General features: G+C 31.4%; 1 protein-coding gene across 2 annotated transcripts in view; it reads left to right on the top strand.

Moving 5' to 3' along the window:
- Positions 1-13,751, top strand: part of Atg4a (Autophagy-related 4a) — a 254,744-nt gene that overhangs the window by 148,241 nt on the left and 92,752 nt on the right. Inside the window, exon 9 of one of the 2 annotated variants that reach the window (XM_083090134.1) lies at positions 12,003-12,358. The exons of the other annotated variant lie outside the window; for it this stretch is intronic. Coding sequence (XP_082946260.1) covers positions 12,003-12,071 — 69 coding nt within the window. The 3' untranslated portion in view covers positions 12,072-12,358. Of the gene's footprint in view, positions 1-12,002; positions 12,359-13,751 lie in introns of those variants that run through there. 2 annotated transcript variants of the gene reach the window in all.

Below are 13,751 nucleotides of genomic sequence, written 5' to 3'. Positions count from 1 at the left end.
AATTAAACATTCTCGCGTCAATTCTTGCAATGTGTGAATATTTGTCATGAGTTGATGTAAATAATCGTCATATGTTCTTTCTTTCTCTAATTCATTATTTAATTCACTAGATGGTTGTCTAGCAATTTTTCCGAATACCAATTCATATGGGATATAACTGGTTGACTCATGAGTACTTGTATTATATGAAAAAGTTGCGTATTCTAATAATTCATCCCATTCTGTAAATTTATTAATGTATTGTTTTAAATATTCAATTAATACTAAATGTGATCGTTCTAATGTTCCATTAGCTTGTGGATAAAAAGCTGTGGTTCTATATTGTTTGATTCTAAATTGTTTTGCAAATCTTTTCATTAAATTGCTCATAAAATTTGTATCTTGGTCAGTTAATATTGCCTTAGGAACTCCGAATATACAAATAAAATATTTTAATAATTTATCAGCTACATTTATAGTAGTGGTGGACTTTAATGGTATAGCTAATGAAAATTTTGTGAGATGATCTTGGATTGTTAATATATAGGAATGTCCTTTAGAGGTTTCAGGTAATGGTCCAACTATATCTATGGATACTTTTTCAAACGCAGAATATGGTGTATCTGTTATTAACATTGGTTGTTTGGTTTTTACTCTAACTAATTTTTTAATTTGACATTGCAAACATTGTCTTATATAATTCCGAATATCGTCTTTAAGATTACCCCAATAAAAATTTTGTCTTATTCTGTTATAAGTTTTGGTTACTCCCTTGTGTCCTCCAATAGCTGAACAATGATTTTCTTCTATAATATTTTTTCTTTTTTCTATTTCTGGAATTGAAACTAATCCATGACAAATAATTATTTTAATCGAAAGTCCAATTATTGATTTCCGTATTTGATTAAAAATCTCTTCCCATTTATGACCATTTATTTCTAAAGTTTTTGATACATTTAGTATTTTAATTGGATTTTGTATAACTGCTTCTCGTAATTTTAATGAAAGATTTTGCAAGGTTTCTTTAGTAAATTTTTTATTAATACTATTCTTACATATATAAATAAAATGAAATTTATTTCCTCTTTTAACTGTCGCAATGTTTCCTGTTTTAATATTTTTAATTTGTGGTATTAAATTTCTACTTTTAAGTTCTTTTGATCCATTATCACAAGGTTTACCATCCTCCGTTAGAATATATAAATAATTACCCAGTAAGCAAAATGTTAGCAGGTTGGCAGCAGATTGGCAGCAAATTCGATCAGAATCCCACACCAGAACCGTAGTCATCTGTGTCTGTGCATTAAGCTGTTGTTTTGGCGACAGAATCTGTAAAACATAACCTGTCAACAAACTGTCGGCAGAAACCGAGCAGGATCTGCGCGATGCAATTTGATGTTAGATTGCCAGCAGAAACCGAGCAGAATCTGCGCATGCAACCTGATGGCAAATTGACAGCAGAAACTGCACAAGATTTGCGCTTACTTTTATTAATATTATATAAATGCAACAAAATTGATTATTACAAGTGCTAAATAAGAATATTATCGGCAAGTTAATTACAATTTTCTTCTAAAATGACATATATGTCATATGTTATATCGTAATATATGTTAACCCATTAGCGCCTGAACGGACATTTTTCGGTACCAAAGTTCAGAGAGTCACTGTACGATGCATTTGATCGAAAAAAATTTTGGAACCCTGTATGTTTTGAAGGTTGCTCTTTCGAATGGTGGTGGTTAGAAGACCCTAAAATGAGTTTTTTTATGGAAAAATAGTAAATTAAAAAAAAACAGAAATTTTTTGATGAAATTTTTTTTTGAGGTAATTTTTTTTTGCATTTGCATTTTTCTACATACTTAAGACCGATAAATATCGCGTCCATGACACCAAAACTAAAAGTTATTGGCTATACATAATTAAAAAAAATTTTTTATTTAGACAAAATGGCGTCCGAAACAACAAATTTTAGTTTTAAACTTCAGTAATTTTTTTCTCGATAACTATGGACTTGAGGAAAAATTTTCTAAGAACAAAAAAGTCTTAATATTAGTCAAAGAATACCCTCAAATTTTTTCAGGACCGTAAAAGAAAATTTTTGATTTTCCCGAAAATGGGAAAATTGAAATTTTCGAAAAATCGTTTAAAAAATCTGAAAAAATTTGAGGGTATTCTTTGACTAATATTAAGACTTTTTTGTTTCTAGAATATTTTTCCTTAAGCCCATAGTTATCGAGAAAAAAATTGCTGAACTGTTTTTGAGGTCACTGATCACAAATTCAACATTTTTATTGTATAATTAGTTCCAAAGAGATTTTTTAAATGAATCAGTAATGTAATATTTTTCAAATTTTTCTCGAATTAAAATGCAATCAGATTGAATTATACATATATTACATAGAAATATTAACCATATATCAATACTTCACATTGTTTGCATCAATAAATCATATTACTTCGAGAGTTCACTGTATTACTGAAGAAGCTTTCTATGATAGTAATTCGTGAGTAGTTATTTCTCGAATCTCTCTAAAAGTAATCCAAAAAGAGTATAATTATTTGATTACTACTATCATTTGGTTATTTACTCTTTGACATGTCACATCCACCTCAACGGAAAAAACAAAAATTAGTTCGAGAAGAACTCATTGAACTGGAAGAAAATGAAAATGGCACTTCGAAGGCTATTTTCATTCCTTGTTTGAATGATTCTGGATCTTCTGATTCAGATTCTGAATCTGATACGGAATCAGGCGCTTCCTCAAGTGGCATCAAAAATATTCCAAAAATGTCCTATAGACAGGTACGAAATAGTTATGAGGAAAATCAGACAAAATTAGTGCCAAATCACGATTACAAATGGGTAATGGGAGAAAGGCAATATTATGAAATACCCAAAAATGATATTCTACTTTCTGATAAAACAAGACCAATAATCTCTTTGCGATTTACGTTCATTAAATATTGTTGTAATGATTATTCCCAAAAAAATATCCAATTCATTAGCAGTTAGCTGATACCCATTAGAATTTGTATTTTCTATAATATATTTTTTTATACCGCTAGAAAAAAATAACTCAAACAACTGAACTGATGACAAATTTTTCAAAATTTTTTTTGTTTTATCAGAAAGTAGAATATCATTTTTGGGTATATCATAATATTGCCTTTCTCCCATTACCCATTTGTAATCGTGATTTGGCGCTAATTTTGTCTGATTTTCCTCATAACTATTTCGTACCTGTCTATAGGACATTTTTGGAATATTTTTGATGCCACTTGAGGAAGCGCCTGATTCCGTATCAGATTCAAAATCTGAATCAGAAGATCCAGAATCATTCAAACAAGGAATGAAAATAGCCTTCGAAGTGCCATTTTCATTTTCTTCCAGTTCAATGAGTTCTTCTCGAACTAGTTTTTGTTTTTTCCGTTGAGGTGGATGTGACATGTCAAAGAGTAAATAACCAAATGACAGTAGTAATCAAATAATTATACTCTTTTTGGATTACTTTTAGAGAGATTAGAGAAATAACTACTCACGAATTACTATCATAGAAAGCTTCTTCAGTAATACAGTGAACTCTCGAAGTAATATGATTTATTGATGCAAACAATGTGAAGTATTGATATATGGTTAATATTCCTATGTAATATATGTATAATTCAATCTGATTGCATTTTAATTCGAGAAAAATTTGAAAAATATTACATTACTGATTCATTTAAAAAATCTCTTTGGAACTAATTATACAATAAAAATGTTGAATTTGTGATCAGTGACCTCAAAAACAGTTCAGCAATTTTTTTCTCGATAACTATGGGCTTAAGGAAAAATATTCTAGAAACAAAAAAGTCTTAATATTAGTCAAAGAATACCCTCAAATTTTTTCAGATTTTTTAAACGATTTTTCGAAAATTTCAATTTTCCCATTTTCTGGAAAATCAAAAATTTTCTTTTACGGTCCTGAAAAAATTTGAGGGTATTCTTTGACTAATATTAAGACTTTTTTGTTCTTAGAAAATTTTTCCTCAAGTCCATAGTTATCGAGAAAAAAATTACTGAAGTTTAAAACTAAAATTTGTTGTTTCGGACGCCATTTTGTCTAAATAAAAAATTTTTTTTAATTATGTATAGCCAATAACTTTTAGTTTTGGTGTCATGGACGCGATATTTATCGGTCTTAAGTATGTAGAAAAATGCAAATGCAAAAAAAAATTACCTCAAAAAAAAATTTCATCAACAAATTTCTGTTTTTTTTTAATTTACTATTTTTCCATAAAAAAACTCATTTTAGGATCTTCTAACCACCACCATTCGAAAGAGCAACCTTCAAAATATAGGGAACAGTGGTTCCAAAATTTTTTTCGATCAAATGCATCGTACAGTGACTCTCTGAACTTTGGTACCGAAAAATGTCCGTTCAGGCGCTAATGGGTTAATGTAATATATGTTATATCGTAGTCATATCTCATATAGCGAAGGACTAATTTAATTTAATTAAATTAATAATAAAGTAAATGATAAAAGTAAATGTAACTTGTAAAACTGGAGATGTAATTTATTTAGAATTAAATTCTTGCTTTATGCTTCAAATAAGCAGTACATGAATAATTTTTCATTTATCATATTGTTTCCAATCAGTTTAATCTGAATCTCATCTGCTTGTATCAGATATCAGAAATTAAAGTGATAGAAATTAAAATGATAATTATTATATTTTTAGTCTTTTATTCATATTCGCGACTTTATACATACACTCAGTCCAAAAAAAAGCGGTACACTTAAAATTTGGGAAAAAATCATCAAATTTCAAATGACGATAACTTCGTAAATAATAAAGATAGAAAGGTCTGTAAAAAATGAAAATGAAGCTTGGAATCTCTACTTTAAGAATCGATTTATTTCAATGTTGCGAGATAAATTTATTTAAAATGGCGGATAACAAAGCAAGAACATGCGAAATTGAAAAATAATAGTCCGAGTTTGCCACGGCACATGGCGTGAGCTAAATGTCGCAACTCAATGGGATAAAAAGCATATGATAGTACAGAGTTTCTTCCTTAAAATGCTTTTTTATTCATCTCGATACGATTATTTTTCGCCGAGACATTTGCATTTTAATAAGAAGGCAGCTTTTTACTTTAAATGCGAATAACTCTCCAAAAAATCATTGTATCGAGACGAACAAAAAAGCATTTTAAAAAGGAGACTCTGTACTATCATATGCGTTTTATCTCATTGAGCTGCGACATCAAACTCTCGCCATGTATCGTGGCGAATTCGGGCCATTTTTTTTCAATTTTACATGCTCTCGTTTTGTCATCCGCCATTTTCAGAAAAATTGTCGTACAAAATTGCGATATAAAATTTCGAAAACTAGAAATACGAACCTTTAAAGTGCTTTTTATAAAATCCTTCTAGCTGTATTAGGTGCTGAGATATTCAATTTTGAATTTTTAGCAACGCCGAATTGCAAGAATAAAAATTCCATGGTTCGCTAGTACCGCGGTATCTTAAGACTCCAAACCGTACTCGTGGTTGTGTGCGTATGTGTGTTAGTGAGTGTGTCTGCGTGCGTGTATGTGTGTGTGTGTGTGTGTGTGTGTGTGTAATTCGTGCAAGAAGTAGTCACACACACACTAATAATACAGTGCCCTCTCTCTCTCCCCCTCCCTTCCTCTCTCTCTTTCTCTTACACACTCGCGCATAAATGCACGCACAAGAAGGGTTTGGAGTCGCAAAATACCGTGGAGCTGATGAGCCATGGGGTCCTTATCCTTGAGGTAAACATACACACACACACACACACGCGCGCGCGCGCACTCACTCACTAACACATACACACACACACATATACACGCACGCAGGCACACTCATTAACACACATACGCACACAACCACGAGTACGGTTTGGAGTCTTAAGATACCGCGGTACTAGCGAAACCATGGAATTTTTATTCTTGCAATTCGGCGTTGCTACAAATTCAAAATTGAATATCTCAGCACCTAATACGGCTAGATGGATTTTATGAAAAGCATTTTAAAGGTTCGTATTTCTAGTTTTCGAAATTTTATATCGCAATTTTGTACGACAATTTTTCTGAAAATGGCGGATGACAAAACGAAAGCATGTAAAATTGAAAAAAAATGGTCCAAGTTCGCCACGGTACATGGCAAAGTTTGATGTCGCAGCTCAATGAGATAAAACGCATATGATAGTACAGAGTCTCCTTTTTAAAATGCTTTTTTGTTCGTCTCGATACAATGATTTTTTGGAGAGTTATTCGCATTTAAAGTAAAAAGCTGCCTTTTTATTAAAATGCGAATGTCTCGGCGAAAAATCATCGTATCGAGATGAATAAAAAAGTATTTTAAGGAAGAAACTCTGTACTATCATATGCTTTTTATCCCATTGAGTTGCGACATTTGGCTCACGCCATGTGCCGTGGCAAACTCGGACCATTATTTTTCAATTTCGCATGTTCTTGCTTTGTTATCCGCCATTTTAAATAAATTTATTTCGCAACATTGAAATAAATCGATTCTTAAAGTAGAGATTCCAAGCTTCATTTTCATTTTTTACAAATCTTTCTATCTTTATTATTTACGAAGTTATCGTCATTTGAAATTTGATGATTTTTTTCCCAAATTTTAAGTGTACCGCTTTTTTTTGGACTGAGTGTATTTCTGACAGAAATTAGATTACGAGAAAGTACAGCTCACGTAGCGGTAAGTGAAGGAACTATCGAATCATGCAAACTCTGTTCCGTTTCTGCCGTCAACCTGCTATCAGAGATTGTGTGCGCAGATCCTGCTCGATTTTTGTGATCAATTTGATATCAAATTGCGCCTCACAGATCCTGTTAAATTTCTGTTATCAATTTGCCGTCAGTTATATCTGCAGGCTTTACTCGATTTCTGCCGATAATTTGACATAAAATTTCATTGCGCAGATCCTGCTCGGTTTCTGCCGACAATCTGTTGTCAAATTGCGTCGCACAGATCGCGTTCAATTTCTGCCATCAATCTGCCGTCAGTTATATCAGCAGGCTCTACTCGATATCTGCCGAGAATTTGATATAAAATTTCATTGCGCAGATCCTGCTCGGTTTCTGCAACCAATCTGATATCAAACTCTGTTGCGCAGATCTTGCTCGATTTCTGCCACCAATGTGCCGTCAGTTACATCAGCAGGCTCTACCCGATTTCTGCCGACAATTTGATATCAAATTTCATTGCGCAGATCCTGCTCGGTTTTTGTTATCAATCTGCTGTCAAAATTGCGCCGCACAGATCCTGTTCGGTTTCTGCCATCAATGTGCTATCAATTATATCAACAAGTTCTGCTCGGTTTCTATTGACGATCTGTTGTCCAGTTATGTGAACGATTTTGTTGTATGTCTGCTGACATGCTGGCAACATGATCGAATATATCAATTCCTCTATGCAAACTGTAGTCTTTCTGCCTTTAAAATTTGTAATGGGTGTTTGACGAAAATCTGTTCTAACAGATTTGGCTATCTGGGTATCTTTTCTCATAAAAATTTGATCACGGCTATTAATAATACTATGTTTTTGTATTCGGGTAATTATTTGTGTTTTATTTGAATCATTTATTTTATTATTGTCGATTTCATTAAATGTTTCATCAATATTTTTTTCACAACCCACACAGAAGAAAATATCTAATGGATATCTACTGGATATCTACATATCCATTTAATGTCCACATCCACTATGGATAATCAATAGATATCTAAAAGATGTCTAAAATGTTTATATCTCCTGAATAACCAATGATGATATCCATTGAATATCCATATAAAATCCCTATATCCATATCTACTGAAAATCTATCAAAGATATCCATTGGACATCCATATAAAATCCACATATCCATATCTACTGAAAATCTACCAAAGATATCCATTGAACATCCATATATTGTCCACATATCCATGTCCACTGAACATCTACCAAGGATATCCATTAGACATCCATATAATGTCTACATATCCATGTCCACTGAAAATCTATCAAGGATATCCATTGGACATCCATATAAAACCCACATATCCATATCTACTGAAAATCTACCAAAGATATCCAATGGATATTCATATACTTCCACGAGCTTCACACCTCGCCGCTAGGTGGCGAAAAGGAAAACGCCTAACCCGAAAGTGGGATCCATCTAAGACAGTATATAAGGCCGCAGCACAGGTCCCACGAGTCACGGCTTATCGGTCAAAGAGCGCAGACTATTATAGCCGCATGTCCTCTAGCTTTTGCGAGGAGCTCCAGAGCTCCTTATAATTAACCGCAGACGATTAATTTTTTTTTAAATTCCGTTATATATGGTATCTATATACAAAACATTAAATCAATATCCATTCAAAAATAAATATCAATATATACGTAATAAATGTATCTATATATAATAAATATCCACTGAATATTGTATAGATATTTACAGGATATTGGTTTACATATCCTGTAGATATTTATGGAACATTGAATAAATATCCACGCAGAAATCTGATGAATATTCAGTATACATGCAATGGATATCTACAGAAATATCCACTAAATATTGTATGAATATCTAGTGGATATTTATGAAGATATCCTATGGATATTTATGAGATCTCGAATGGCGGACATCTGGATATCTAAAGCACGTCTAATAAATGTTTCCTATATATTCGTGGATATCCCTAATGCCCATTGAGAATATAGAATATAGAGAATAATAGATATCTAACATATTATTTTCTGTGTGGGAATCATCTTCACTATTGTCTTCATCTTCTAAGTCTTCATCATCTTCTTTTTCATTAAAATTGTTGTTATCTATAGTATTATTGTCTTCTTCATCATCTGCTTTATCGTCTTCTTGGGTAATTTCGACTATTTTACATCTCTCATTTTCTGTATTTTCTTCCAAGTCCGGTGTTAAATTTTCGAGAACCTGTAAAAGACTAGGTGGCATAGTTATTGATAAATGTGATGAAAGTACATTATTATCTATTTTTTCTGTATATTGAGTAGGTAAGGATTCTATTTCATTTTCTGCTACTAATGGATTATTATGTATTTCTACCTCAACTATATGTTCAGTAAATAAAGGTTTCTGTAATTCTTTTCTGGTGAAAGGTATACTCTCCCCTTCCGATTTATTTGTATTTCGTGTCCGATTTCCTGAAAGTTCTGGTTCTAATTCCTTCCTCATCATTCCTTTCCTTGGTGATAATGTTAAAAAATTAGGATTAGCATTCCTTTGTCTTGCTTCTTCATCTTCTGGACATTCTTCTATTTCATCATATTGAGGATGTATTGGGTATATATTTGTTGAAGGGTTTCTAGATAAAGCATCAGCATTGGCATTTATTTTTCCAGGTTTATAAACTATTTCGTAATCATACTCTGCTAGTTTAATTCTCCACCTTGCTAACCGTGATGTAGGATCTTTTAATTTATGAAGCCAAGTTAATGGTTTATAATCTGTTACTAAAATAAATTTCTTCCCGTAAAGATAAGGTCGAAAATGTTGTACAGCATAAACTATTGCTAATAATTCTTTTTCAATTGTTGAATAATTTTTCTCAGCGTCATTTAATACTCGTGAAGCATAACTTATCGAATGATCTTTTCCAATTTGTCCCTGGCTTAAAATAGCACCGATTGCTGTTTTTGAAGCATCTGTTGTTAAAAGAAAAGGTTTTGTAAAATCAGGATATTGTAATATTGGTACTTGACAAAGTGCATTTTTTAATGTATTAAACGCATCCTGTTCTTTATCTCTTCACTTGAATTCACTTTCCTTTTTTAATAAATTAGTTCTCAGATAACACATGGACGTCCCATGGACGTCCAATGGATGTCCAAGTTCGGACATTGGACGTCCAAAAGACGTCTGAATTAAGTTCGATGGACATCCATTGGACGTCCATAGGAGGTCGGTTTTTCACAACTTTGGACATCCAAAATAATACATATCTAAAAAAGGATCTAAAATGGACGTCATTTTCAGTGCTTTATTCTTCAAAATTATTGTTAAGATAAACATCAAAACCCAGAAAAAAGTTTATATTTAATTATATATAATTGTGTAGATATAATTATGTATGGCTTTTGACCTAATTTAATCATATATATAAAATTATTTTTTATTATATATAAATAGATCGCATTATGCAGCCTTTATAACATATAAAACATTTGACCCAACAAAATTAAATAATATAATTAAATAATATAATTTATCTATTTCATATAAAATTTTACATAGAAATTTCATTTATATTTAAATTTGCTTATTGCATTTTACATTTGTAATTTAAAATGTAAAGTGCAATAAACAAGTTTAAATAGGTAATGGATTATTTTCGTTTATTCGCCGGACATTTACTTGTCCGATTTATAAAGTCAATTTAATATCTGAAGCTCTCCTGCAATGAGATCAGAAGTTAAATTGGACAGTATATTTTTAATCTTATTTGTTACCCTTTTTGCAAACTTTATATAATTCTCATAACTAAAACTTAAATACGAGAAAAATAGCGCATCGCCCGTCGCGTAGCGGTAAACGAACGAACTAACACATTCTTGTGTGCTCGCGCGAAACTTTGACGTCCAAGACCGGACATCTTATGGACGTCCAAATATTGGCCGTTAACGGATGTCTGGAATCAGATGTACTATGGACGTCCATTTCATGTCCATGGACGTGCGGACGTAAAATGGACATAAAATGAACGTCCATAGGATGTCCTGTGTTATCTGAGTTAATAGTTTCGCTATTCGTGAAAAACCATTTAGAAATCTACGATAATAACCTGCCAATCCAAGGAATTGTTTTCCTTTTTTTGGATTTTTAGGAATAGGAAATTTTTCTACCGCCTCAATCTTTTTAGGATCGAACTCCGTCTTCCCTTATTATATGTCCTAAATATGTAACTTTCTTCCTTAAAAACTCACACTTATCTGGTTGTAGTTTTAAATTTATTTCCCGTAATCGCGTAATTAATTTTTCAAATTTGATTTCATGTTCCGTAAGAAAACTAGCGTATAATACGATATCATCTAAATATACGAAAATTTTACTTCCTTGCATTCCGCTAAGAATTAAATCCATTAGCCTTTGAAATGTTGCTGGTGCATTTTTAAGGCCAAAAGGCATTCGATCAAATTCATAGTGTCCATGAGGTGTCGAAAAAGCTGTTTTATGACTGTCTTTCGGATGCATTTTTATCTGGTGGAAACCTGAAACAAGGTCAAACACTAAGAAATATTTTGCACCGCCTAACTGATCAAGTATCTCTGTTATGTTTGGAAGTGGATACGCGTCACCTACTGTCTTATCATTTAGGTCACGGAAATCCAACACCATATTCTCCATCGTTTATTTCCTTTCGAGTCCGGTTTCTTCGGAACAATCCATACGGGTGTATTATAAGGAGATTTTGACGGTTTAATAATGTTCTGATTTAATAATTCATTTACTTGTTTATTTATCTCTTCTTTATGTATTACTCGAAATCGATATTGACGTGTATGTATAGGCGTTTCATCCGTTGTAATTATTCGATGTTGTATTACGTTTGTGTTATCTAGTCTTTCTCCGGCCAAATGAAAACAATCGCTGCTTTTCTCTATTAATTTTTCAATATAAATCTTTTTCTTCTTTATTTAAATGTTCTAATCTTAAAGCATTAATTATTTTATTTTTTCGATCAACTTGATTATTTTCATTTAAGTCTGAATTTGTTGATTCTATTTCTGTAACTTCTCTTGTTCTGATAGTAAAAATTGAATTCTCTTTTTCTTGATAATTAATAGATTTTGGTTTTAAATTTGAATTTGCATTTGTATTAGAGTTTTGATTTAGTTCAGGATTTGTTTTTGAATTCGTATTTGAGTTTGTATTTGGAATGAGATTGAAATCATTATGACCCCAATAGCCAAGTCAGCTAAAGCAGATCTTGTCAGGTAATCTGTTACAAATTTTTGTCGACAGAAAGATTACAGAATTGATGCAGGTTCTGATATATCATGTGATGTCGGCAGAATGTCAACAGAAATATAACAAAATCTGTTCACATAACTGGATAACAGATTATCAACAGAAACCGAGCAGAACTTGTTGATATAATTGACGGCACATTGATGGCAGAAATTGAACAGGATCTGTGCGGCGCAATTTTGACAGCAGATTGCCCTCACAGCACATCAACATTCTAATAAGGTTACGGTAATCTTAAATTGTAAGATAGTAACATTCCACGAAGATTAATAAACCTACCATTAACATCCCAATAATATAAAAATGTTCGTCCAAATTCATTCCATTAACATCCCAGAAATCTTGTAAGGCAATGTTGTATTAATATTCATGCAATATGCTAGGAACCTTCCAATATTATTTTTAATAAATTATTCTTGCAATAAAATTATATTGGCCTATTCAACTATTGGCAAAAAATCAATTGAACATTATTAGTTATTACATCCCTAACAGCACATGTAGATACTGAGAATGTTCGAAGAATATCGCAAAAGTACAATGCATATATTCTCAGAACATTCGAGATACATACTATGATATACTAAGTATATATTAAGAATGCCCTAATGTCCGGCTATTTTGGTTAATAGTAAATACTGAGAATATCTTGTAATATAATTTCATATATGTAATAGAAATACTTTTAATAAATGCAGTAAACGGACACACTATTTCTCATTTTAATTTTAAATAATCTTTTTAGTACTTCTGAATCCCAACAAGGAATCCAGAACAACTAAACTACTAAACAAATGAAAAATTTTAAATTAAGTCAGTTTATTATAAATTAAACTGAGTAAAAAGAAAAAAGAAGAAACTTTGGAACCCGAGTTAGTACCAGTCCTTTATATCCATTTCACTGAAAATTAAGTACGAGTTTGGTGGCGCGCGTAGCGGCAAAATGAGGAAACACATGCAATATTATAGAATATCCTGAAAATATACGAGAAAGAATATACTAATACGAGATATGCAAAGTATATTCTGAGAATATATGAAAAATAATATACAACAAGAGATGTTATGAGATTATTCTCAGTATATTACATCTGTAGCGTATATTTACAGTATGAGTATAGAATACTCGAATGATATCATGTGCTGTTAGGGATTAGTTTTCATTATTATATTAGTTTTCATTTGTTTTTTCGCCAATAGTTGAATAGTTCAAAATTGAATGGATTTATAAGGAATTTTGCAATCTGTAAAAAAATCCTTTAAATTATAAAAAATAAACTTTTATTTGTATTTTTGTATATATATATATATATTATTATATTATTTATTATCATATTTTCATCTCATATATTATTTATTTATTATGTAATACTTTTATGTTATTGCAATTTTGATGTACTTAATATTTATGTGTACTTATATATCTTATATATATGTGTATATATATATATATATATATATATAGATATACAGGGTGACCCATTTTAACTTAGGCAGCCAAATAACTCGAAAAATAAGCAAGATAGAGAAAAATGTTTTAGACAAAAGTTGTATGGTTTCGAGGGCGCCATAAGATGGTATCATTGGTTTGACCTTGAAGAGTCATTTGAAGGTCACGTGAAGGTCACTTCAATTTTTTTAAATGGAATACCCTATATATTTTTGTACATTCTTGTAGCTTATTTCGAGAGCTTTCCAAAACACTATAATTAAGTACCTTTCCGTTAAGTACTTTTTGAGTTA

The sequence above is a fragment of the Camponotus vicinus genome, unplaced genomic scaffold, assembly GCF_025532165.1.
Source record: "Camponotus vicinus isolate PSW18456_S1 unplaced genomic scaffold, iyCamVici1.0 SCAF_2, whole genome shotgun sequence".
Lineage (NCBI taxonomy): Eukaryota > Metazoa > Arthropoda > Insecta > Hymenoptera > Formicidae > Camponotus > Camponotus vicinus.
This window is presented reverse-complemented; position numbering and strand designations above follow the sequence as displayed.